This window comes from Monopterus albus, unplaced genomic scaffold (assembly GCF_001952655.1).
Source record: "Monopterus albus unplaced genomic scaffold, M_albus_1.0 scaffold16.1, whole genome shotgun sequence".
Classification (NCBI taxonomy): Eukaryota; Metazoa; Chordata; class Actinopteri; order Synbranchiformes; family Synbranchidae; genus Monopterus; species Monopterus albus.
The window spans coordinates 5,923,329-5,950,011 of record NW_018127896.1 but is presented as its reverse complement, the minus strand read 5'-3'; the positions used below and the strand labels follow the sequence as shown (position 1 = coordinate 5,950,011).

Genomic DNA, 26,683 nt, shown 5'->3' with positions numbered 1-26,683 from the left:
AAGAGTGTGTACATACCAGATGTAGCATCTAGGAAATAATTTCACTTAATTTGGATGGACAAATGGTCAGCCATGGTCAAAAGAACAAATGGACTCTAATATAAAGTGAATTTCCTAACTATAATTTAGATTTTGGATCCAATCTTGCCAGATAAAATTCAGGAACCGATTGTGATAGGATTCCTGTAGGAATAATCAGTGGCAGAAAAAAGTTAATGTTTATATCCCTTAGGCAAATACAACTACAAAACAAAACAAACAAAACATTACTTAAGTAAAGCAGGCGGTATCTACTGTAAAAGTAACCATTTTCATTGAGGCACAGTAAAACAGTGTTAAGTTACGACATATTAAAATTCCTATATTAATATTTGACTATTAGTACAGATCCATTAATGAATAAAAAATTTAAGATGGAGCAAAAATGTGTGGATTATAACATCTGTACCAAAATTATTAAAGCTATACAGCTTTAGAAAAACTTCCACATATGAAAAATAAATAATAAACAAGTTAACAACACTGTCAGCGCGAGCGCCTGGGGCGCTGTGATTTCTTCCGGGTTCCTGTCTCTGTTGGTATTGTTTGGGTGTATCAGCGGACGGCTCAACATGACAGAAACTCACACTCTGCGCTCGTAATTACGGTTTTTCTCTTACTTTTATGACGGCTCGGGTTAAAATAAGATGCCTTCTGAGGTTTTAACCAATTGTTTATCTCGGTAAAGGTGGACAAGTGACCTCACCGTGATTTCGTTCTGACTTGAGACACCTGTTGCTCAAGTTTCGATAGACAGGTGTCACTTTCTTTTCTCAGGGAACAGCTCCGGGTCGACAGACTATCGGAACCTTTCTTTATTCTCAAAACATTTAAATTCACAACTAGTATGAAAGTTACAGTGACCTTTGGGGACACCGCGGTGGTGGTTCCCTGTAAAGATGTACGGACCGTTCAGGATTTAGTCAACCAAGCCGAGCGCAGGTTCCGCAAGGTTTTGGAGCAGGTAAATATTCTTGAAACACGTCAGATACTTTATTTCTTTGAGACTCGCACTTTGTTAACCCTGGTGTTCTTACATTTAATGTTGTTTCGTTCCACTCATTCTTCACATTTTGTCGAGAGCCGTCTCCCATAACCTGTCTAAAGTGTGGGTCACGTGACATGCCTAATTTGGCAAGTAGGCTGTACTATTAGAGCTGGCCATTAGCTCATGGCGTAGGAAAGTCCTTTTATTTGCTTATACACAATTATTTATTTTGCGACTAAATCTAAGTACAACCTTTAAGTGTCTATCACAAAAGGTTTTGACCCCATTTTAGTGTTTTTAGCTAGTTTAGCCTTATCTGGTGTAGGAGAGGCAGCATCCTTGAACTTTTAATCCAGATATCTTTATATATATCTTAGTGGTGGCATAATTATGTAAAAGTGAGTAAAACATGACTTCTTTTGGCTTTGTATACTGAAGGATTAAGGTATCTTAGTGGTGGCATAATTATGTAAAGGTGAGTAAAACATGACTTCTTTTGGCTGAAATCTTTGTATACTGAAGGATTAATCCACCTTACAAACAGCATGGTTGTCCAAAGCCATTCTGGGAAATGTAGGAGCAGACAAAACACAGCACATCATTACAAGTGTGTGCCGAGCATCCCAAACTGATTACTATTGGTGTAATAAGTAGTTGTTTTCTTGCACCTTGCCATTTTGAATGTCTCACTAGCACTTTCTAAATGTGCCCCACACATACACAAATATATGAACCCCCAGCTTTCAGCTTCCTGATGTTGCAATCACTTGAACATTAATCATTCTGCTGAACTGACCTTTTATTAATCAGCAGCTTTGTCTGTGCATGCTGCCCCAGCATGATAGCATGCTGATGTGTGTTTTTGGCCTCTGTGAGGATGTGAGTGGCACTGGCTCCAGCTACGGCTGTCTACCTGTACAATAGCTTACTGTTTAAGCCCTGGTATCTCAGTGGGCAGGTGGAAGTTTACTGTTTGATGTCCTCAGTGTGGCCGCAGTCGGGTATGTGTGCAGTAGACAGGAGGCTTTGTCCTGTGAGTGATTGGGGATTAGGACCAGTGACAGGCCCTGGTCTTATCGGTTGGCTAGTCCCCCCATGTCTGCCCATGCACCATCTCCCTTGGCGAGGCTGACTTGGGGGATATGAGAGCCCACTGAAGCAGGGATGGACGGGCCGATTGGGTGGCTGGATGGCCCCGATGGAACACACACACACGAACAAGGAGGAGCTCATCTTGATTGGTGTCCTCTGAGCTGTCTTCTTCCTGCTTCACTGACAGCCACAGCCACTCTCACTGAGACACGCTGCGGTGCACAAGCTGAAGTAGGCTAAATGTGAGTGTATGATTAGAATGCACCCAGGCTTTGATTGCTTTTCACAGAGCATGTTAATTAGAAACCACTGCTAGACGCTGATTCAGCAGCTCGTTGTCTTCCCTTAATAGAGGCAGACCATCATGAGGACAGTCCAGCTCTGTAAGTGCCAGAGAGGACCAGAAGATCTGACCCATTGTGCCGGCTGCTTCTGCCAGCAGAATCCACTTAGCGGGCCACATTAGCCGCACATATCTCCATTGACTGGACTCACTGCTGACAGCAGGGACAGCATTAAAAACTTGGGTTTAATCACTGGGGCTGTGTTGGTGTGTGCTGGCTTATGGCCACGTGCATAGCGGACAGGATTCAGCACCGTGCACTGATTGCATCAGTGGCACGTGGACCTTCTTAATTAGCAGTTTATTTTAATGTGATCTCACATTAATGTGTAAAGATTTATAAATTACACAAAATGATTTCCAACTGTCATCTATATGTGCATTTCTATAAAAAAAGCAGCATCTCTTCTAGGTCTGCCTAGTTTTGTAGTTTATAAAATAATACAAATAGTGAACCTGCTAAACACAGTTGCCCAAAATTGCATTGTTCATTGCAATTGCTGTTTCTCTTTTTCTGTTAGATGAGTCCAGGGAAATAGTTTGTCTTTATTAACCAGCTGTGAATGTGTATTGTTAATTCTTTTTGTGTTAACTTTATTGATCCCTGAAGGAAGATATTTCCCCAGCTCAAATAATTACCCAGTGTTAACACCCTGAGGCTCGAAGGGCACTCCAGCTGGTCAGATGCCTGCTGATGTGAGCTTGAACTTGGGCATCCCCAACAGAATGACCTTAAAAAGAGGTGTGATAGTCTAACAGGTTTTAGTTACAAACAGAAAACTTGTTCAAAATTGAAATACCACCCTTCTTGGTTTCAAACTCATTTAACTTTAGGAATATGCATTATTAAATTGGCAGAATAATTTTACAAAAAAAATTGAAAGACAGACTTGTTATTGGCTGTAAGTCCTTTGTTCTTAAAATGTTGGACAAAGTGAGACTGGTTACTAATGTAAGAATCACTTAAATTGCATTATGTCCCTATATCTTTTCATTGCCTTCGCATGATATATTTTAAAATATTAGTGGGATTATGGTCACAATTATTGAAATTCAAAGAAGCCTGATCAAAAATGTTTGTTACATATTTATGTCAAAACGATTAGCATCAGTCGAGGAGCTTCAGGAACTAGTATTTAGACCCCTTCACTTTCTGCACTTTGCTGTGTTGTAGACTTAATTTCAGAGTATCATATTACCATTTCTGCCCTTCATCTACACTCCTTAATCCATAATGATGGATAAATTGCTTGCAAATTTACATTTAAAATAAAAAATGTCATGCATCAGATTATGAATACATTGGTTATATAGCATATACGGCTTAGAGCTGTGGAATAGGGAGGATTAAACAAAAGTGTTCCCCCTTTCTCCCCCAGTGCTGATTCCAGTACTTTATCTCAGCCAGTACCAGTTCTTTTTCTCCAAAGATAGATCTGTATACATCAGTGCACGGAAATCATTAGGATCATTTGCATTTAGGAGAAAGTGTGGCCAGGGGTTTCTGGCTTGCCACACTGAGTGATGGTAATTGAAAAACTGTACTTGATGTGCATCATTCATGGCTCATTCTCCATGTGGCGTATTAGATGGTTGCATCCCTACTTCATGTATTTGTGTTCAGGAGTAATTTTGTCCTGTGATTACATTGGAGAGCAGATGACTGCTAAGTTCAAACTGTCTCCATTTCTGGCTGTCATCTTCCTTTAGAGAGAAAACTCCCCGCCGCTTCTCTTTGCTCTCACTCCGATGGACCCGACTTGAAGACAGCTCCTCATCGGCTCCTTCGTTAAAGACTTTTTTTTTTAGTCACGGCTAAATCCACACCGTCCTCCTGCAGCTGTGTAATTGCACATTCTTCTGGGGATCAAAGTGTGAAATGGCACCCCCAACACCACCACCGACACAGCAGCCTCAGTGAATTTAGCTTCACTAATCGCCCCGGTGCTTCACCGTTCTTGTGTGGTGTCATGTTTGCGCTCCAAAGGGGGTGGTGGGGGGTGGTGGAATATCTTTTAAATAGTGGGGGGCTTAGTGGCATAATTTGCAGGGAATTTACTCCTCTAACCGTCATGGTAATTCTCCTCTGCTGCCTGACTTTTGTATTATATTTCACGGGAAGAGTTCAGAACACAAAGGGCAATTCTCAGGGATTGAAAATGATGGACTTCAGAGGAGTTTTTCTGTTTTTGTTCTCTATAGATTACTGTGAAGTGTCATACATTGAACCCTTTTTCATCACAAGAACTAGAGGAAACCATTTCCTAAGGCCTTGTGAGGCACATGAAGAAAGCTAGGTGATGCTAATTAACACTCTAGCATTGTTGTGCTCTAATCCACTGATATGAATTAATCCTTCCCCCTGAAAATCACACTAATGCTTTCTATTTCCCTCATTTGCTGTTGCTGTCATACACACAAACACATGAACTGTGTCAGTGAGAGGCAGAAGAATGCCTGCAGTTTGTCAGGCTGGACCAGTTTTTCTGGTGAGGTTTGCACTGATGGCTCAGGTCCACCTGTACAGCCTTTGATTTCAGCATCTCCATCCCATGTGCTGCTCTGTAGTAAACATGTTTAAATGGAGCTAATTAAATGCAGTGAAAACATATTAGTTTCAAGTCAGGTCCAGTTTAGCTGACTATTCATCAGCATCAGAACAACTTCAGGAATTGTGAGACAGTTTATATCAGTTAGTTAAGGCCACTTTATTAAATCATGATGGCTAATAGGTACTGGTTACAGTAATGTTAGCCTTGCTTTCAAGGCTGTCACCTTGCACTTACCTTCCATGTTTTAATGGTGCTTTGCTGTTATCCCACTTTGCTTCTCTTCACCTGACGTTTGTTGACAAGCCCAGCTAACAGATTTTATGTTAAGATTTGATAACAATGCAGGGAGAATTCAAGACAGTGGGACATCTATTAACGCCAGGTGTAAAAGCACAGGCCTGTGGTATTATCTAGATGTTTTCAAAGATTTACATACAGTAACAATACCAGGTGGAATGGGGGCTAAGTGATTATGATTTTCATCATGAGCATTATTATTATAATCACTTATTTCTGTGTCCTGCTGTGTTTGTATGTTAAAACAGTTTCATGTTTTTTTTTGTTTGTTTGTTTTTGTGACAGGACACTCGGGGCTCAGATTAAATGGACTGAATACCTGTTTGCACAATGCTCTTACACTCTGTGAAAACTGCAGTGTAATTGTATGCTAGTTGTAGTTGCAGATTACTTGCTCCTCCTGTCTCTCACAGCTCTGGCGTTGGTATTATGGAAACTTCTGCAAGAAAGGGAGGTTCTGGCTTTATCCCTGTGATTGAAATCCCTGGCTCTCCCAAACATTTGTTTTATGAAAATGGACTTGGCCCATTGTGAAAGGCAGACACCTTCTTTTTTGTGCCCGTAATTCACATTGAGATGCAGCGAAGCAAGAATGAGCCCATTCACATACAAGGCTCAGTGATAGATAGAGCAGAAGCCACTCGCTGTGTCTCAGCCAAACTCATTCCAACCTTCAAGCCTATAGCTGTTCATTTAGCTGCTAATGTAGCCACGTGTTGCTCTGGACAGATTGCTTGTTGTACGAGTAGTTCAAATTATGCCGTTTTCTACTGTATCCATGTTGGAAACGACAAAGCTTGTCAAAGTTTTCTTTTCCTGGTTTTGTTAATCCCTTTAATAGAAATTGGGAGGGAAATGGTAAATATTTAACCTGGAGTTGCATTGTTTTCTCACTTTATTCATAGTTTTTGTAAAAGTATCACCAATCTTATCTTAATTTGTCAATGATGTGCACAGCAACACATTTGTGTGGGCTAAAGAAAGGGGAAGATGCCATGTTCACTCATTTCTCAGTTGATTTTGTTGTGTAACCTCTACACAGATTTCAGATTGCAGCTAAGTCAAAAGTCCTTGTTTTCTTTGTTAATGGCTCAGTGTGTTTCTTGCTCTGTGGGGTGTGTTCACTTTGACCTCTGTCCTCATGGTGACAGTGAAAGCAGCCTGGAATGTATGCACCATTTCTCCCCACAGAGCAGCAAAAGTGGAAATGTTCCTGTCCTCCCCCATCTCACACTGCACTTTGTAAACCCAGTGTTGTGTACAGTGTAATGTAGGTCATCTGTTCCTACTGCACCTGCCAAGGCAACAGGGAAACCTGCTGTTATCTCTGCATATACACATGATTATGTTTGTGTGTTGACGCTCAGTATTGTCACATTTGTTGCTGTAAATGTACTATTGTTGTGGTTGAGCTAATTTTAATATATCTTGTATTAAAACAATGACTGGTTAAAACTAATTTTGGCTGTTACAAAAATTGCCAACTTAATCAGAGTAAAGAAAACAAATCATCTAAAGTTTTAAAATTTGCACCATTGTCCACTGCATCAAGAGATTTTAAAGCTACAGATACCTCAGTGTAAACAATATAGCAACCTTTCTTCTGCAAATCAAAGCCCTTACAGATCCTTGTACATCATGATTGCCTCACTTGCGATGCTTGCTTTAATTGCAGTATGACCAGTTAAAGAATTTGCTAATCAAAAATGTTTGCTGACTTTGTGTCCAGCATGGGGAGAGTGCCATGATGATCCACCACTTGGAGTATGCTGAAGGAGGGATCCTGGACATGGATGACCTGCTGGGTGATCTGGTGGAAGACCGAGACAGGGTGAGGATTCGTGGATAATGTGCTGTGTCTTGTGTTTGAGCACTTTTGTTTTCTTTAGTTCAAACTAGGGTGTGAAGTTCTAGTCTCACATAAGCATCTTTAAGATATGCACCCCTAGCCAGGAATTTGCCGGCTGTTTCACATCTAGGCATCATGTCTGAACAAAGCCCCGAGTTGTAAAGCTGGCAAAGTGTTTACCTGGTTGGACCTAGTCAAATAGCCGGCTATGTTCTAACTGGCTACATGTCTGATTTGAAGTGGCCAAATTGCCAACAAGGTTGTTGTCAAGATGACAACATTTTCTCAGTTTCCCTCCTTTGTCCTCACTAACACAGCTCCCTCTCTTCCTTCACTATATAGCTTGCTTGACCAACGCTGGGCTCTCTCTTCGTTACTCTGTCTCGTGGTGTATATTTCGGGCAGGCAATGAAATCTGGGCATAAAGATAAAAAGAACGTAACATTGCTGGCTAGTATAAGTTTATTTTGAGAAGGTACAGTTTAGTAGAATGAACTAACGCTGAATGGCTGAAAATTGGGTTGACATGGAAATGAAAGGACTGCTCACGCTGCACAGAGGAATAATGGTGTGTTTGCCTTGCATGATGTTAGATATTGAATGAACATTGTGGCTGTACCTGGCTAGGTCCTGCTATGTGTGAACAGTCTTTTTGGGAATTTTGGGCACAGAAGTTTTATGTCTGAATGCCCAAAATGCAACTGCTACATGTAGCTCGTAAAATTCCATGGTACTGTGTCTGAAAGGGCCGATAGTTTTGTTCTGTCCTTGCTCTTATCTACCCTTCAACACACATATTGGTTGACACCTGAAAGCTTAGCATAACAAAAAGAGCTGTGATGCCGATAGTAAGCTATTTCTTGAATGCTTCTACCTGGTGCAAAGTACAGTAAATTACAGCAGGCCATTTGTCATTCTTAGCTGTGGTTAGAGGATTTGTTTTGATTCCCCTGTGAAAGTCTCCAACCTGGCATCATGACAGGATGTCAGATAAACAGGGTATTTTGTAAATTCCAGCCCTGGTTAGCTTGTCACTAGTTGCCTAAACTAAATAAAAAATGTGACAAAATTAGTTTTTCTGCTATGGTTCTGACCAATTAAAGTAAACCCTGATTTTATTTGATTGCATCTTAATTGGCTCCATGGGTGCTCAGTAAGGAAGTGAGCTCACCTCCCCTCTCCCCAAGCCTCCTCCTCTGTGGCTCCACTGAAAGCAGAGTAGGTGACAGTGCTGTGTGATTTAGCTGTCATGTGCATTTGTACTGAGGCAGATGAAAGGACGCCATTTCAGACTTAATGCCATGTGCCGAGGGAAGTTCTCAGAAAACAGCAGTGATGTGACTTCACAGGAGATGGACTGGGAGTTGAAATGTTTCTGCATTTTATACACAGAGAGAGTGGCTCATTTTCTTTATAGAGCAATTTTCATTCCTTTTGCTAATTTCCCATAATGCATTTCTAAGATGTGCTAATAAACTGCCCGAAATCCATATTCATGAGCCCCGGGCCCAGACAAATGATGAATTACCAACACTTAGTCAGCAAGAAGAATAAATGAAATGGAAATGGAATTTTCAGCCGACCCTCGATCACGCAGTAACAACTGGTGTTTTAAGCTTCATGATCAAAGTGTGTGTGTGTGTGTGTGTGTGTGTGTGTGTGTGTGTGCACAGTGTCATGTGCATGTAGGACTGCAAGTTTGGCAGAAATTGGGGACAGAACTTAATAATAGATGTGTAAACTCTGAGGGAATCTTTAACAGAGGAAAAACAGTGTTTTTCCAATCACAGGGAACAGAGGCTTCATTTTCTGGGATGATGGAATTGTAATCATAAGAGCTGCTGTCTTCTTTGTGCATACTGTAAGAGGTTGGGCCATAGGTTTTAATGACTCATTTCCAACCTAAATCTTTCGTTCTTTCCTCAAAGTGTTGAAGTGTCACAGATCAAATCCTGCTCTGGCTTTTGATCAAATGCTATCACTAAGAAGTTAACCTGATGTCAGTTCTCTGCTTCTAGCTGTGGTGCTTTCTGTGATTATGGGCTCTGCTGAGCAAACGCTTTCCTAGAACCTCCGCAATGCAGGAATTGTCCTATTTACCCTTGTTTCTTTATTCTCTCAGCTTTTCACCAAATCCCCCAAATGCCCTTCGAGCTTTCATCTCACTTCTCATTTTATACTTTTGTTTTTTCTGCTGATGAAAAGATAGTAGACAGAATAGGATGAGTACACATGACATGCCAGTCATCCGACTTATCTCCGGGCTTCCAAACAGAGTCGGCTCTCATAGATTAATGAGCTGTGCCTGGCATTCTTGATTAGTCTGGCTTCCCTTTTGTTTGTCTACATTTTTATTACCTTGCCGCAGCCGACAGATTCTATCTTTAGTGCTTTTCTTTTTTTGTTGTGTTATTGTGGCCAGTGCTGATTCATCATCAATCATACAGGAGTGGTCCCATTGTGAGGGCCCTCAACCGCACAGCATGGGCCCTGTGTTAGCCATGGATACTAATGGGAGATAATGGTTGGCTATTTGTACGCCTAGTGGTTAACTTAGCCGTGGGTCCAGACCTCTTTATCTGGGCTAGCCCCTGACTATTATTCAGCACACACACACACACACATATCTCTGTTGTCTGTGCAGCCTGTGCCAAACCACAGGCAATCATGTAGCACATCATGTTAGCATTAGCATGTATGGAAGGAGCGCCACTGGTGGTTGATGAGGATGAAGATGAGGGGGCGGCTGTGATTTGATTACAGTTCTGCCCCCTGTGTGTGTGACATGCACACATGCACAAACTTACACACACACACCAACATGTGTATATACACTCATTCATTAGCCCCCCCCCATCTCAAGACACCGGCCACCAGCCTCCTCATGAATATTAATATCAATCTGATGAATGAGAAGAAGGCCATGGGGCTTAGGTGTGACCACGTATACAGAGCACATATTCGGAGACACAAAAGATCACAGTTCAGTCAGTCTTACTCTGTGAAGCTCTCCTGCTCTTTGACCCTTAGCTGTGTGTGTGTACTCTGCAGCTCTCTGATGACAGTTTGACCTGTTAGACAGCATGCTATTAATGGAGAGGAGAACCAGGAGACACAAAAGTCATTTTGGTCAAATCACTGTAGTTGAGAGACTAGTTAACCTGCTTTATCCTCATCACTCCATTTCTGTCTTTTTCAGTTATGTACTTCTCCACTCACACACGGTGTGAGCTTGTATGTGACTGTGGGGTTGGGGAATGTGATGATAATTATCATGAGCCAATAAAAAGTTGTCAGCCATCATTGACACTATTGCATATGCATGATTTTTGCATCTGTGTGAGGTATCTTTGTCTGGTGTTGATTAAACCAAAAAGAGACATTTTCATCTTTGTTTTACTTTTCTTTGCCATTCCTTAAGTTTTTTCCTCCATCTCACCCTTGCTTCACCATTTCTCCCCACACCCTCTATTCAAAAGCAGTTATTAACAGATGTAGTGCCTGAATATTTTCTGAAGCAACACATGGCTGCTGCTGTTTCTTCTTGACAGTGGTACTTGGCTAAGAATGCTGCTGGGTGACATAAAAATGAAACTCCGTATACATGCTGCTTGATTAGAAGACCTTCTCCCATCATGCCTCTGCTTCCCCCACACACAGCTGAAATTTCAATGTTTTAACATGTGTGAGTGTCCTCTCTTGTCACGCCGATCTCTTCCAGAACTGGAATTAAACTCAGGGAGCATAACATCTCCTCATAAGTGGACTGTCACTCCTCATTTCATGGGCGCGAATATGCATATGCAGTAATCTACATGGACCCCTGTTTTCAAGGGGTATAACATAAAAAATAAAACTCAGCCTACCATCCAATGCAGCCAGACGAGAAATCTCATTTCATGGGAAATTTAATAAAAAAAATGGAATGATTTCTTCCATCTCTCTGTAATTAGCCATTTTTAATCATTGCCTCTACAAGGCATCCATAAACCTGTCTCTGGTTGCTGGTATGTAAATGATAAGTGTGTGTATCACAGCTGATCTACCTCTGAAATGTCAGCAGCTTGATTACAAGGCCACCTCCCATCATCCATCTCTTCTTCCCACATGTCCCAGCAGAGAATGCGAAGCTAGAAAAGTGAATCTATCACACGGAAATGTGTCATAATATTTAAAGTAGGTCTTTTCAATCCTATTAAGAGAAAGTGACACTTCTTTTGAATAATGATCTTATTTAATTTGGTATCATTTATACACCTCATCTTGCAGATTAAACAGATGTGCATGAAAGTGTGCTGCTTTTACATAAATGAAAAGTTACCCAGAAAAGCTAAAAATGTTTGCTCCTTCATACTTTAGTTATGATAATACATTCATTTGGTATTGCAAAAGCCATTTTATTAACCTAAGTGCTGAGATATTGAGCATCTTTACTATACTTTAGAGTTTTTCAGACTGATGCTGTATCAATGTCTGTTAATAAATGGGATTGCATTATATTTGTTGATTCTTCTTTTCTTTTATACAAACATTTTTGCCAACAGTTCCTTAAATTACATTATTTAATGCTAGCCTTACACCAAACAACTTTTCAAGTGATTTCAGTTTCGCTGACAAATTTCCAGTTAGAATAAAATAATGAGAGCCTTGCTACAGTCGTGTCGTGCACCCATCATCTCCATCATTTGGTGTATGGTGCCGATCTGAGCTGTTTTTTTTTTCTTTTCTTGTATTGACATTGCAATAAAATCAACCATGTTTAATATTATCATAAGTCTTTAGTCTTGGCTCATGGAAACAGTGATGTAAATGTCATTGACAACCAAGAGGTGAACTGTCTCCAGCACCAGACAGGAAGCGGCGTAGCAGGCACAGAAAAAGCGGTAAATATAAGGGAGACTCTGGTGAGGCACTGGAATGCATGGTTCTGTGGGACACAAAGGAGAAGAAACTGGTGGAGTCGTGGAGTGAGCAAGTGTGCCTCTTTGACATGTCATTCAATTCAGTAGAGTGGAGAAAGAGAAAAGGTGGTCAAACCTCACTGTCCACATTCTGCAGTGTCTTCATTGGCTGTTTTTTATTTTTATTTTTTTCCCAAGCAAAACACTTTACACACAAGTAGCTGTAGTCAAACGCTGCTTTTGCTTCTGCTCCATTCTTTCAGTTCTGTCTTCTTGTAGCTTCCTACAAGGAGCATGATGGGAAGTAGAGAAATCTAGTTGCAGACTAGCAAATAGTGACCCTGCAAGATCCCCAGTCTTTGTAAAATCATAGTTTATGACCAAAACTCTGTGTGACTAATGACAGTCTTGAGATGTGAGAGGGTATTAGATTTTTGTCTTTTAAAGGTTTTTCTGAGTCTTGTGACCAAAGTTGGAAAAATAGACTTATGTCTGTTAGATTTGCAGATTTGTTGAATTTTTTTCAGACACTTCACATTTTAGTTTAAAATTCTACAAATATGATTTTATAATTAAATTGAAGGACTTTGTTGAAAATCATGTTTTGTCAAACTGAGGTATTAGATAAAGTTAAATTGGCACTGGTAATGGAAACGTTTAAAACTACTCCTGGATGATGTAAACATAGATTAGGTTTTTGAAATGCACAGAAAAATGACTTTCCAGTTGGTTTATGAAGAAGGAAATGCATTCAGCACTAAATATGCGGAGTACTGTACCTAAACTACAGAAAAGCAAATGCTTGGGTTTGGCAGAGGATTTTGTCGGCCTGCTCTATCATGACACTCGATCAGATCTCAAAACTCAGTACAGTGAAATGCAGCTCTAGGAGAACTCTGTTGTGAGTTATGTCGGGTGATTTTCCTGCAGGCATTTATTACATGTCATATGTCAGCCCCTCTGACAGGTGACAGTAAGGCATTACTTGAAACCTGCTAACCTGCCAGAGAAAAAGTTTACTGAATGGGGACGTGATTGCGAGGCGTATACGTGCTGATTAGCCTTTGATGCTTCGTGACATCTCGCTCCCTCACTTCCATTCCCCTCATTCACTGTCAGGGTGAGTTGCATTTGAGTGGCATCTGAATAGTCACATAACTCTGCACACTGTCTGAATGGCCAGTGATGAGTGGGGGTAGGGGGGCACAAGGTTCAAGTGTGCTGATTAGAAAATGTCACAGGCATGCCAGCATAAATATAATCTCTGGCCTCTTCACATTGTAATCATGACCCATACATACCTTACCCGAAAAGATGGAGTGCATTCAACACCATGTCTGACTAACTCATTAGAATATTAATTAGAAATCTTGCATGGCGAGGGTGTAAAATGACTCAGCTCTAGTTCACCTGTAGCAAACCATTGTGCTTTTTCTGCTGTCTTGTTAATTGATTTTATTCTTGCCCCTTTTTCCAAAAAGGATTTCCGCCACTGTTGAAGCCTAGAGGCTCCAGACATTTTGGATTTGATGGTCTGAAACTAAACTGCCTAGTGGAAAATGAGTATTTTAATTATTTTCTGGTTTCCATTTTTCCATCTTGGTTATGGCATTCTCAATATATGAAATAATTTTGGCTATTTTTATTAACCAGGAAATAATTTGCCCCATTGAGACCTAAGGGACTGGCAACAAAGTTACAGACACCAAGTAATTACAAACATTAAACATAAAAAAATAATTAAAAACATTCAACGTAATAAAATAAACACAAGGAGCCTAATAATAGTGGCTAAACAAGAAATGTACAGTTTCCTATTTAAAAAAATGGTTCTTATAAGACAATACAATTCATAAAACAAGCTAGAATGTGCAGGAGGAGGTGGGATCATTTAGCATTGCGTTCATTATGGATTTAAACAGACTTATCAGTACCAGCATTGTCAACTTAATTTCCCTCTACAGATTGTTTCAAGGAGCTGGAGCTGAATACACAAAGGCTTTTTTTGCCCATTTCAGTTCTCATGGTTGGTACACTCAACCAATATGAAGTCTGAGATTATACGTGCATGGGAATGTGCTATGAAAAGAGTTTGTAGTGATATGTGGGTAGTTTTCCTGAAATAGCTTTGTAAATAAAAATGTACAGCGCCATTGACTCAGGCGCCACATGATAAGAGAAGGCCAGTCCATTATTTTACAAAATTGTTTTCTAATATTTACATTCCCAATGAATCTGATGGTTTTAGACTGTGACTTGATACCTAATAGTGCCGTACATGGTAAAAAAAAAGTTCCTCAAAGTTTTGAGTTTGTTGAAGTTATACTGCCCTATGACATAATCACTTGTTTATGGCTTGAACTGGATGGACAGAAGATGTTTATTATGCGTTCTCACAAATTAATATATTGAGGTTTCCAGTAAACATGTAGTATATTGGATGAAGTTAGATCAGACTGTTGCCTGCAGATCAGATACTTTGCGCGGTGGGACTCGGCCACTTGAGCTGTTTTGATCATATCTCATCAGTCTCTAACTTGATTCAACCCACCCCCTTTCTGAGCACCTCAACAGCTTTTGATCTAATTATATTCAATTAACAAAACCCCCTACACACACACACACACACACACACACACACACACACACACACACACACTCTCCAAACCCTGTTTGATTGTAATTATGATGAGAGAACTTAAGGAAGGCTTAAGGAGAAATGATTCTTGCTGTGCCTGTCTGCTTTCCATTTAACTGCACGCATGTTGAGTTTTCTCATAAAGTAGCACTTTAGAATTTTAATTCCTTTAGATGATCTATTGTTCCACCTTTTGACTTTGAACGATGGCACCTCTCCAAAGTGATTTGTCAGTTCACTGAAGCAAAAGACGAGGACTCAGTTAGGATAAGGCCTGTTTCTGTTTTCTTTGTGTAGGTGTGGGTGACTTATAGTGGCTATGCTAGGTCATCACACCCTCAGATCTTGTCCTTTGGTGCCCCTCCTTCTGTTAATCACACAGACTTTAGTTGCCTTCTGTGTCACCATCACACCACCCATTAGCTCCTAATGGAGTGAGACGGTCGGGCTGTAACCTGACCTGGCACGGTCTAGCAGGAGGAACCCGGGGGAGGTGCCGGTGCTGAGGCCAGTGAGGTACTGCACTCTGTGGGCTCACTTTTCTAATGACGTGCACATAATCAGTGTGGCAGCAAGGATGAGGAACCAGGATGTGGAACAGGCAGTCGTTGCCATGGTCTGTGTAATACTTAAAACAAAAGAGTTGAAACATGAATTTCTGTGTGAAAGTCGACACATTCAGCCATGTTGTTATAGTTATGAAGCTCCAGCTTGTGTTGCATTTTGTTGCCAGAGTTATCTTTATCAGTTAACAGTGATGTTGGCACAATACTCTGCAGAAGAGCTAATCACATCCAGCTAATTATGTATTATAGATCAACTTGTTTACACCAAATCTACTCCCCAGCGTAACTGGGCTCACACCATCTGTTTTCCTAGATGACACTGCCCCAGACTAGTGTACTGTATATATGTATGTGTGTTGTCTGAGCGTGTGTGAAAGCATGGTGTGTTTTCCCTGTGCTCACTGAGCCTCCGCTCACTCAAACTGCTAATAACTCAAATCATCAGAAAGTCACACTCCTGGATGTGTGTGTGTGTGTCGCAGTGTGCACTCTCACAGAAACGAGAAGATAAATGCTTGTAATACTGAATCAAACTCATTTAGGTTAAATATTTAATGATTTCTGGTGCAATTATGCAGCTGAAACCGCATCTGTGTCCATTGTGTTGTAAACACACACACAAAAACACTTTCATGCACACACACTGTTATTGTTATTCATTTTTCCTGCCTCTCATCCTCATCACCGAACTGATTGGCCTAATGAATGGAGCTGTGTGGACGATAATGTGTCTGAATAGGCCTCTTGAATTATTAGCCTTCGTCAGATATGGGAGGGGCATATGAACGGGGGTGTGATTGTTTCACTCATGTAACTAGAGTTTGGATTTTTCTACTCTTAGAAACTAAAAGGGTTAATAATACTTTTTAAAATCTAGTAACAGGTTAACTATTAAAGCAAATAAGTGCCAAAAACAGTTAGTGGTTATCTTACCAGTAAAAACATCAGCTCATGTTAGGTGCTAGTAAAGGTAATAAAACATCAGGCTTAGAGGTAAGATGTCTCATGCCCAAGTTAAATGTAACTTTGACAAATCTGATTTAGGTACATCCCTAAAAAACTGGGAACAGTGCCTGAAAAATCATCTTACTTTTGTGTATATTTTTATTTTTGTGTATTTTTTCGTTATTGATAATAATTATGTGGAATTATTTAAATGCAAGTTGTTTAATCGTTTCTAGTGTTGGGAAAGTTACTTTTGAAATGTAGTAGGTAACAGATTACTAGCTACCCTGCAATGTAACAATTTTAATTCCTCGATCAAAGTAATGTAACTTATTTGTGTCCTCACCTGTCACTAATGCAGTGTCCCTGTCAGTACTAGCCTGTTCATGCCCTATACTCTCATTACTAGTATTTCTGGCAGTACTACTACTCTACTACCTAGTACTACTAATACTTTTAACAAATTCTACCAAGAAGGTCAATCTACTGTATCTACTGTTATTTGTTCCTTGCTTTCATCCTTATTTCTTTATATACTTCCTGCCTCCTTTCTTCCTTCCCTTCATTTCATTCCTCCCATTCTTCCTCCTTTGTTTCTTATCTCTTTCCTCTGCTCTCCACCCCCTTTGTACCTTCTTTTCATCCTTTCCATTTATATTCCTTTCTCCTTCCTTTCCATATTTCCTTCCACCATTCTTTACTGTTTTTTTCTTTCTTTGCTTTTTCCTTCCTTCCCTCGTTCATTCTTTATTCCACCCTTCTTTTTACAGTCCTGTCTCCCAAGCCTTTCTTCCTATCTTTCCTTCTAAGAGCTCCTTTCTTCATCTTCTTTTTAAGTTTCTTAATTCTTCACTTTCAATTCTGAACTTATATAAACAATTTATACATCAAATTGTTTTTACACTTCCCCTCTTCTGTAAAATATTACAATAGAAACTTGGCTTTCTTTTACAGCCTTCTTTTGCTTTTCGTTCAGCTTTTTGTCTTTCGGTGTTTGCTTTCTTTGACTTTTGTAATTTTCTTTCAGCTTTTTTGTTTGCTCCACTTTTATATCTTTAAATGCACATTTCAACATTCAGCACTTTGTCACGGCTCTCCTGCCTAATTTCTTCAAAAATTACCTTTTCTAGTTTTTGATTTTTATAAAAATGTTTTAAACTTGGCAATAAAGTTGAAAAGTCCTAACATAAATTTAACCCAGGCAGTGTAAATCTCAAAATAGTACACAACACTGGTTAATGTCAAATGTTTATTCAAGGTTCTTCAACATAACCTCATTTACATAATATATTACTGTTGACACATGCAGCATACTGAACAGGCACCAAGCAAAACCCTTTTCTGATTTCAGAAGAAAAATACAGTTGAATTTCCAAAACTGAAAAGCGTTCTTGTCTGATGATGTGACCACACACCTTGGTGTTGTCAGCTGGTTGCAGTCAGGCTGCTCAGAGCAATACGTGTTGATTTGACTGGCAGATGAGAGGCGGTACAAAGTCAAACTAGAGAACTAGTCAAAAGCAGTGTTCGAAACTTAAGACATGCTGCCAAATGAAGGGAGCCTATCTAGATGTAGAGACAGCTCCTTGTTAGCCATCCCACACTTGTTGGTGTCACTTGTCCCAACAGCTGTGCTGACCTGTATTGGACGTGTCTCAAAAGAAGGTGTTCCTGCATGGCGTGGTTGCAGTCAGGCTGCTCAGAGCAATACGTGTTGATTTGACTGGCAGATGAGAGGCGGTACAAAGTCAAACTAGAGAACTAGTCAAAAGCAGTGTTCGAAACTTAAGATGTAAAACTTATATGTTAAGCTTTTAACCAAAAAGAATATATTCAGATGTAATCCCTTTATAATCAGCCTATTTTCTTGGTCTTATTAGAAGCTGATATGCAGTGCTTCATGAACTTGTTTCCTTCTTTAAATTGCTCTATAACATTATACAGTCAGAATAATGCTGCTGTACATACAATATATACTACAGTATATATTTGATTTTACTGTGGGATTTCTGGCCCCCTCATTTTCATATATGTGGATGGATGGTGCTGTCAGGTGGTGTTTTGTACTCGTGAGGCTTGCAGACATGTAATGCAGTACAAATCCTACTTTTCTCCCCCAGGCAAAGGTGTTGAGTCAATAACTATCTAATAAGGCATGTTGGTATGAACACATATGTTGATGGGTGGAATAAAAAAATGTCGGTGAGGCTTTTCTTTTCTGTCCCAAACACCTCTAGGCTGTAAGTGATGTTGGCTCTCCATGGCAACAGCAAGAACTGAATGTCAGTAATGTATAGTTCATATATGCTGTTTATACCAGCAAGCTCGAGTGTGGTGGAAGCCAGAATGTTTACCCCTTAAGATGTAATCTGAGCTGAGGAATAGCATCTTTAGGTCATGCAAATGGAAATGGAAGGCAGAAATGGAAAATCACAGGAAGGAATTTACATCATGGCCATGGTGGAACATTATTATTACATAATGAAATGTGCAGATTTTCCCTTTAAATCATCCTAAATATCACTTCAAGCTCTGCAGGCACAAAGAAGGCAGCGACAGGCAGAAAGAAAGAGGTGACATCTAGTATGCAAGTCTAGTGTCAGGGGAGGGCAGATGGAGATGGGGGGAGGAGGAGGAGAGGGGCGGCCTGTGGAGGAAAGAGCCACAGGTGAGGGGGTGGCAGCCTTGCAGCTCCAGTTAATCACTCCTTCTATTTCTCTGTCAGATCCCGAGAGGAAGCAGAGAGGGAGGAGGAGGTTGGAGGGAGCAGCTGGCCACAGGGAGGAGAAGGCTGATTATTGGGCTCTGGCTCAGACTTTTGGTGAAGAGAGCTGGGACACGTGTGTGATTTCAGTTTGAGATTGTGTGCATACGGGAATGTGTAAGTGGGTGTGCATGCATGTTTATGCACACTTATGAGAAAGAGATTATGACTTTCTGTGCACCAGGGGAATACTGGTGCGTTTGTGTCTGTGTGTGCATTATGTCCACACATCCAGAATAGGACCAGTGTAACCACCAGTGCTGTGTTTGTTCTGCTGAAATGATGAATGAGCCGGTTTGATATTTGTGTTGCCGGTGTGAGAAATACGAGGCCTGGAGCTCTCCTGTCACCCACATCCTCCACTGTTTCTTTTCCTCCTCCTCCTCCTCATGCCTCCTCCTCTCTTTGGGCCTCTCAGGGATGTGTGATTTATGGAGAGTTTACTCTCTCCCTTTATGAGTGTGCATAAATAATAATGTGACCCGTCAAAGCACATAGCCAGCACTGCAATACCTCAGCTGGTGGTTTGCTTTGTGTATGTGTGTGTGTGTGTTTTTATGGATGTGTATACTCTGTGGGCACATACGTGCTCCATCACTGTGCCTGATGTGACAGATGTGAGTGAGTGTGGATGCACAGAGATAGGGAGAGAGAGGGACACTAGTAACTCATCCCTTTTCAGTGCCATGAAGAATAATTTTCTTTTCTTTAAAACCTTAACCTTTGTTTATGTGTGTGCATGTGGTTGTCTGTTAGTATAGGTGGACTGGGGTTGAATATTTCCTTTTGAGTTTCTATCCCTTGTCCTTGGAAAATTGTTGATTATTAATTATGGATCCTAAAGTACCCAAAACTCAGTCCCATTCACACAGAACTATTTGATGCTAATAATATGAAAATGTTTTATCCTTTCTTATGCATTGGATGCTCCACCTGTTGCACTCTAATTGGTGAATGGAGGTTTGAGTGTCTCATTGAGCCTCTTCTAATTGGCTGGATTTTCAGTCTTTAACACTTTATCAAATATTTTGCCACACAGCTGAGTTCTGTGCCGCTATTTTAGCTTTAAAAGAATGCGGAAGTAACAGCTGCAGCTGAAAAGTATGCAGTGAAAGTACAGTACTGTAATAACATTTAAAGGTCAGACTTTGGTATGTAGGTATGACAGCTGCACGGCAGTGTTACTGAGGTTCGAAGAAGGTGTCTACTGTATGTATCAGTATGTGAAATGATCTTCATTTTGCAAATGTGTCATCTTTTTTCCAGTTTGCTATTTTTACATTACAGTAGTACTGTAGTAAGAGGTCTGGTCACCGTTTGCTAAGTTTGCATGACTGTAAATGCTTAGACCATGTGTGTTAGTGTTTAGCCGAATCTGTCGGAAGCATCACAGAGATGTTATGATCAATGAAGTATTAGCTGCTGTATGGAGCTGCTGACATCTCTTCAAGTAGAAAGACACATTCAAATAGGTTCAAGTTGTGATGTCTCTGTATAGTATTCATTATTTTTAAGGAGCCCCTGACAAGTTGGTTTGTATATCTGTGGGCTTCAATTCATGAGCAGAAGACACTCATCACCTGTCTTTGTGGTTGCTTGTCTAATCTTGCACACTGTCTGCATGTGCAGTCATTGGAGTATGGGTGTGTGCATGCAGGCCTAAAGCCAGATGTGTGCTTGTTCCTGAGAGGTAATCCACCACATCTGGTAGTGTGCTGTATAGATTCAGGCTGGAGTATAAGTGGGATTAGCCCTGCTCTCACTGGTAATACAGCTGATTTTCTACTTGTTTAAATAATACAGGTCAAACATTGCTCTGATGGCCCTACAGTGCCCTGGAAGTGTGTGTGTATGCAGATTAAGTGTACACAGTATGTACTCTCGAACATGGAACAGGTTTTGCCACATGCTTGAGTACATGGAGGTATCTTTGTGTGACTTTAAGTACCCCTCATTTCTTGTTTGGTGGTGTGTAAATGGAGCTAGATATCGATACTGATGTCTCAGTTCAAGTTGATTTTGGATTCGATTTGGTTACATAACATGCTCTCCACAATCTTGGAAACTTGCATTTAACAAATAAGAATCCCGGTTTCCTTGAGTATAAAATGATGTAAAAATCACATTATAGACTAAACTGTAAACACATTCCTGCAAATACAAAACTGCTACTGTACATGTATAAAACATGCCCAGAGGTCCGCTTTCAAATTTATTGCAGTCTCTCACATGATGCCATTGTTATCAAGAGCTCAAACGGTGAGATACTTTACTTCGTCACTTTTGTACCTGTCAAAATTCATCACAGCTGTGGAGAAACCTACTTTCTGCACATCATGTCTGCTGTTGAACAGCAAGTAAATCACACATGGAGGACTTTTGTTACCAACCCTTGACTTTAAGGGGGGGCAATCGTAAGATAAACAGGTCAAAAGCAGAGCATCTGAGTAGACTAGTAGTACGCACACACACACACACTGAACACACCGCAGCACTGGACAGTGGTGAGAGAGAAGTATAAAAATGGGTTGATTAGTACCAGCGGATGAAATGGGGAAGTGTGTATGTTTGTGAGGTTGTGTGTGTGTTTGTTGCTTATGTAAAGCATGAGTGGCACCAGCATGCAGTTGTGTTTGGCTAAAGCAAGGTGGCACTGTTCATCCTCTGACTGTTGTAAATGTCTGTTGGTGTGTGTGTCTTGAGATTGTGTCCACAGTTGTGTTTTTGTGGTTTGTATTTTTAAATAATGGCATGGTACAGGGTGTGAACATCGTGACTGCAGACGGTATACAGTGTTTATATCTCCGAGAGCGTCAATGCTTCTCAAACAGTCCTCCCCCCGCTGTGTTCCATGCAGGATGTTCTGTATTTGGCTAATTAATTCTTAGCAAGTGCAATGAATAATTAAAAACACTCAACTGTTCCATCTGTTTGTTGCAACATATAAACATCTACTGCTGACAACAGCTGCAGTAATTTCATATCCTGACCATTAAAAATTCAAAAACGATAACAATGGAGCAGCTTTGTATCTGATTGGCTGTTGGCCTTGACAGCCCATGTGAAAGCGGTCTCAGTAATAATGTGTACATTTATTGATCACAGTATAGAAATCCTGTTTTCTGTTGCTCCTGTGTGGGGGAGGTCAAATGTCAGGTTTGGCTACAGGCTAATATGACTTTTCCACTGTAGGAACCTGAACCTGTACCTGCAGACATACCTTTTCATATCAGTCTGGAGGGAGAGAGAAAAAGTGTGTTAAGGAAGTGCACCATGAAGAGTTCGCATGTTCCTCCAGAAGATGAAAAATAAACTTCCCAGCATTTAATATTAATGATTGTTGTTTCTTTTCCAAAGAACAGCTGATTGATACAGTAGCTTGAATATAATCTGTAATGATATGTTCAATACCGTCTTAGTAGTACATCAAGCCATCAGCATTTTAACATGCTGATACTTTATCGCACCTCAGTTTGAGCCTCATAAGCTTCCATCAGCTGTCACCTTCATTGGCATCCTGTTAGTCTGCATGGGCTTGGTTCTACTTTTAGTTTAACCTTTCTTTTTGTTTGTCAGGTCTTTCATACTGAATCTCTTGCTCTGAATCCTATTCTATATTTTATATGAGGTGCAAATGAATGTGAAGGCCCTTGATCAGATGTTAACTTGTATTGGACAGGGCTAGGTTAAAGGTCATGGTTTACAAAGCGTGTGATCAGTGGAAAGACCTCATCATGAAATACAGCGAGATTGTTTTCTAAGTGAAGTATTACATGACTTATTTAGTTGATTTTTGTGTTTGAGTGATGAGTGGAAGCAGCAGAGTGGCCTTCATCAGCATCTGTCTCAGCCAAAAAAAAAAAAAAAACCCTCCCAGAAAAGCAAATCATCATCATCATCATCATCCCTACACACATTAAAAGAGCTTGTTGTTGTTCCGAATGAATAAATCGTTTTTGAGTGTAGCTCATTGCCGTGTCTTTGTACACGCTCATCGGCGTGTGTGCACATCACATTATGCGCCAAGATGTCTTTTTGATTGATGCTGTCAGCAAGTTTGGAGAAAGAGAGACAGGGTCTCGGGAGGGAAGGAGATAAGGAGAGAAAGAGGAAAGCAGATAAAGAAGAGAGAAAGAGCTCGAGAAGCATCCATCAAGCGGCACAATCAGATTGTTTCCCTGGTGTTTGCTCTTTTCTTTTCTCTTGCTTCTCTGCATCTGCCAGACTTTCAATTCTTCATCTGTTCTTTCACTCACTCTCTAATGCACGCACACACACACACACACACACACAAATGCAGTTCTCCTTTGCATGGTGTAAGCCAGGTGTCATGAGGATATTAAATCATGGGCTGTTAAGGTGAGGGGCGGTGTCACAGTGTGATGGATGATGCATATCTCGCCGCCTCCTCTGTGCTTATTGTTTGCTTAGACTTAAACAGACACACATTCAGCCTCTTGTTGTTAATTGACGTCCTCCACTTGTCTGTTGTTGTATTTCTATCCCTTGTACCGTTATTGCTTTTCATTAAGTGGTCATTTCCTTAGCCGACATCCTCTAATGAGAGCATCGTGCCGCTACGCGCCCATTTATCAAACCACGTGGCCGTGATGGTACATCATCTCAGTGAACACACACACATACTCACACACACACAATCCCCTTCACTCTATCTGCCATCATATCCCTGTCTTAATTAGGATTGTTTGTCGTTCTCCTGCCCTCCATCCCCTGTTCATTTGCCTGCTGCCGTCTCATTGTGGCAGCCGTGTCATTGTGTTTGACAGCTTCTCATTCTCGTGTCAGATCTTGTTTGACTGCTAATTTTGTACATACACACCTCGCCTTGGGTTATCTCTGGCCATCTGCTGAATTGTTGGTCAGATTTACTCCTTTGTTCAATAAGAAACATGTTATTGTGTTGCTGAAGTGGCGCCTGCTGGGGGGTAATGCACTGTAAGAAGTTTCAGAGCAAATGAACTGTGAGTCCAGGTCTGTTTGGTTTCTTTGCACACACATCTGCACTTCTTGCAGAATGAAGCAAGTTGCATCTGCGCTGTTGGCAAGATAAATTGCATAAAAGCCTCACTGTGATCATGGCACAGTAGAGATGCTATAGAACCTGGCTGTGTTTGTATGTATGTTTTCAGCTTGTTTATCCGCCAGCAATTGCATTGTGTAGACCGTCACATTTAACTTGAGGAAAGTTTGCTCCTTATCAAGGATTATTTTAGGACAGTTCTGACTCTGTGTGTGTGTGTCTCTTCCAGCTGGTGGCTGTGATGGATGATGTCCAGCCCAGGAGGACAGACAGTCCCAGAGAGAACGTGTCCAACGGCTACTCCAGCGCCACTTCCAGCCCTGAACCCTTCAGCTACCATCCCTACCTGCAGTACCAGGAGCCAGTCAGAGGGGAGATTGATGTCAATGAGGCCAGCCTCAAAGCCAGTATGTCAGATTGTCAGATCTGCTTTCTTCTTACACATTTTATTTATTTCCACAGGGCTTATGCTTTATCACATAAAAACACTTTTTAAATTAGAGCAGATATTTCAAAATTAGAATTCAGTATCCCTCTTCTGTGAAATATGAAATATTCTGTAGAACAACACAGGTTTAAATTTAATTGAACATTTTTAACACCTGAGGAGCAAAGGCAGTGTTCAATCAACACTTTCACTTCTTTTGGTGTGTGTGAGAAAGTGTATCGTGGTGACACAACAGGAGGTGTGTGTGTGTGTGTGTGTGTGTGTGTGTGAGACAATATGTGAGTGAGTCCGAAAGTACATTTATGGAACAGCTGTGAGTTGAAGCTGCTGTGTAAAAAGAGATTTTTCCATGTAAGTTGGTGGCATGTGAAAACAGATTCAGCGTTGATGCTGCATTCTCTCCTGTCATCCTCACTTATTGTTTTGTACTTAGTTTGTTCTTGTTTTCACGCATCGCTCGTACTGAGAGCCAACATGGCAGCACTTCACTGTCTATATTATATTTAATGACTGTTAAGGATTGAGAGTGGGCTAAAAAATGTAATTGCAGATGGCATAAACTCATTTTACATGTTGGCCCATTTACCTGTCTTACGTACCCCTGTGTGCCATGACTCACCTCTCTGCCTCCACTACAGTTGTCAGAAGTTTACATACACTGTAGCCAAATACATTTAAACTCAGTTTTTCACATCTCCTGACATTAAATCCTACGAACGTTCCCTGTCTTGGGTCAGTTAGGATCATTATTTTAAGAATGTGAAATGTCAGAATAATAGTAGAATAAAAAGACTTTTATTCCTTTCATCACTTTCCCAGTGGGTCAGAAGTTGACATACACAGTATTTGGTAGCATTGCCTTTAAATTGGTTAAGTTGGGGGTCAAACATTCTGGGATGCTTTCCACAAGCTTCTTCCAATAAGTTGCTGGAGTTTCAGCCCGTTCCTCCAGACAGAGTTGGTGGAACTGAGTTCAGGTTTGGAGGCCTCCCTGCTCTCACACACTGTTTCAGTTCTGCCCACCAATTTCCTGTAGGGTTGAAGTCAGGGCTTTGTGATGGCCACTCCAATACCTCTACTTTGTTGTCCTTAAGTCATCTGCCACAACTTTGGAAGTCTGCTTGGGGTCGTTGTCCATTTGGAAGACCCACTTGTGGCCAAGCTTTAACTTCCTTGCTCATGTCTTGAGATGTTGCTTCAGTAGACCCACATAATTTTCCTTCCTCATGATGCCATCTATTTTGTGACGTCCCCAGTCCCTCCTGCAGCAAAGTACCCCCACAACATGATGTTGTGCTTCACGGTTGGAGGGTGTTCTTTAGCTTGCGAGCCTCCCCCTTTTTCCTCCAGAAATAACGATGGTCATTGTGGCCAAACTGTTCAATTTTTTTTTTTTTTTTTCATCAGAACAGAGGACATTTCTCCAAAAAGTCAGATCTTTGTCTCCATGTGCAGCTGCAAACCGTAGTCTGCTTTAAACAGCTGGTGGAAAAACTAGTTGTCATGCATAAACTATACTTCCTAACTGACTTGGCAAAATGAGAGTTTGTCAACATGACATCTGTGGAGTGGTTACAAAATAAATGTAATAATAATAACTTCAACCTAAGTTTATGTAAACTTCAGCTGTATTTATTATAGTCTGTTAAGATATTTAACTGACATGATTCATCACATGATGAATGTGATTTTAATAAGAGCCACGTTGCTCCTTTATTTTGTTTTTGTCACATCTGTATTTTACCTACTGACAAAGCTTCTCTCTGTGCACCATTAAGGTGATGGATATGCTCTGATTCTACTTCAGAAATAGTAACTAATTAGATAAATTGATGTTTTACTAGTTTTTTAAAGTTATACACTGACCAACTCAGTCTGTGATTGATATGCATGTAATGAATGTGTGAGACACACACACACACACACACACACACCGATTCCAAGCCCCCTGTTGCACACTTGAATCAACTACTACTGTAACTTAACAAACTGCTGTTTTTTTGTTTTTTGTATACTTGTCTTTTTGGAGTTGACTCAGGTTTCATGGAGCACATTGAAAACTCCCGATTTCAGAAATATGTGATCACCAATCTGCAAATAGGGCTGCCAGAAACAGTGGTGAAAAGCTGCTGCCAAGCTTTTATTCTGTTGCACTCCTCCATGTCACTTTACTCAACAGCCCCTATGCTTTTTTTGCCATTCTTTTGTTCTTACAATCTC

At 40.6% G+C, this 26,683-nt stretch overlaps 1 protein-coding gene across 5 annotated transcripts in view; it reads left to right on the top strand.

Annotated features, from left to right (window-relative positions):
• Positions 1-554: 554 nt before the first annotated feature.
• Positions 555-26,683, top strand: part of pard3ba (par-3 family cell polarity regulator beta a) — a 131,528-nt gene continuing 105,399 nt past the window's right edge. For all 5 annotated transcript variants that reach the window (XM_020592177.1, XM_020592181.1, XM_020592179.1 and 2 more), the window contains exons 1-3: positions 555-1,003; positions 7,041-7,142; positions 24,245-24,422. In XM_020592177.1, the coding sequence (XP_020447833.1) occupies positions 887-1,003; positions 7,041-7,142; positions 24,245-24,422 (397 nt within the window). In that variant the 5' untranslated portion in view covers positions 555-886. The remainder of the gene's footprint in view (positions 1,004-7,040; positions 7,143-24,244; positions 24,423-26,683) is intronic.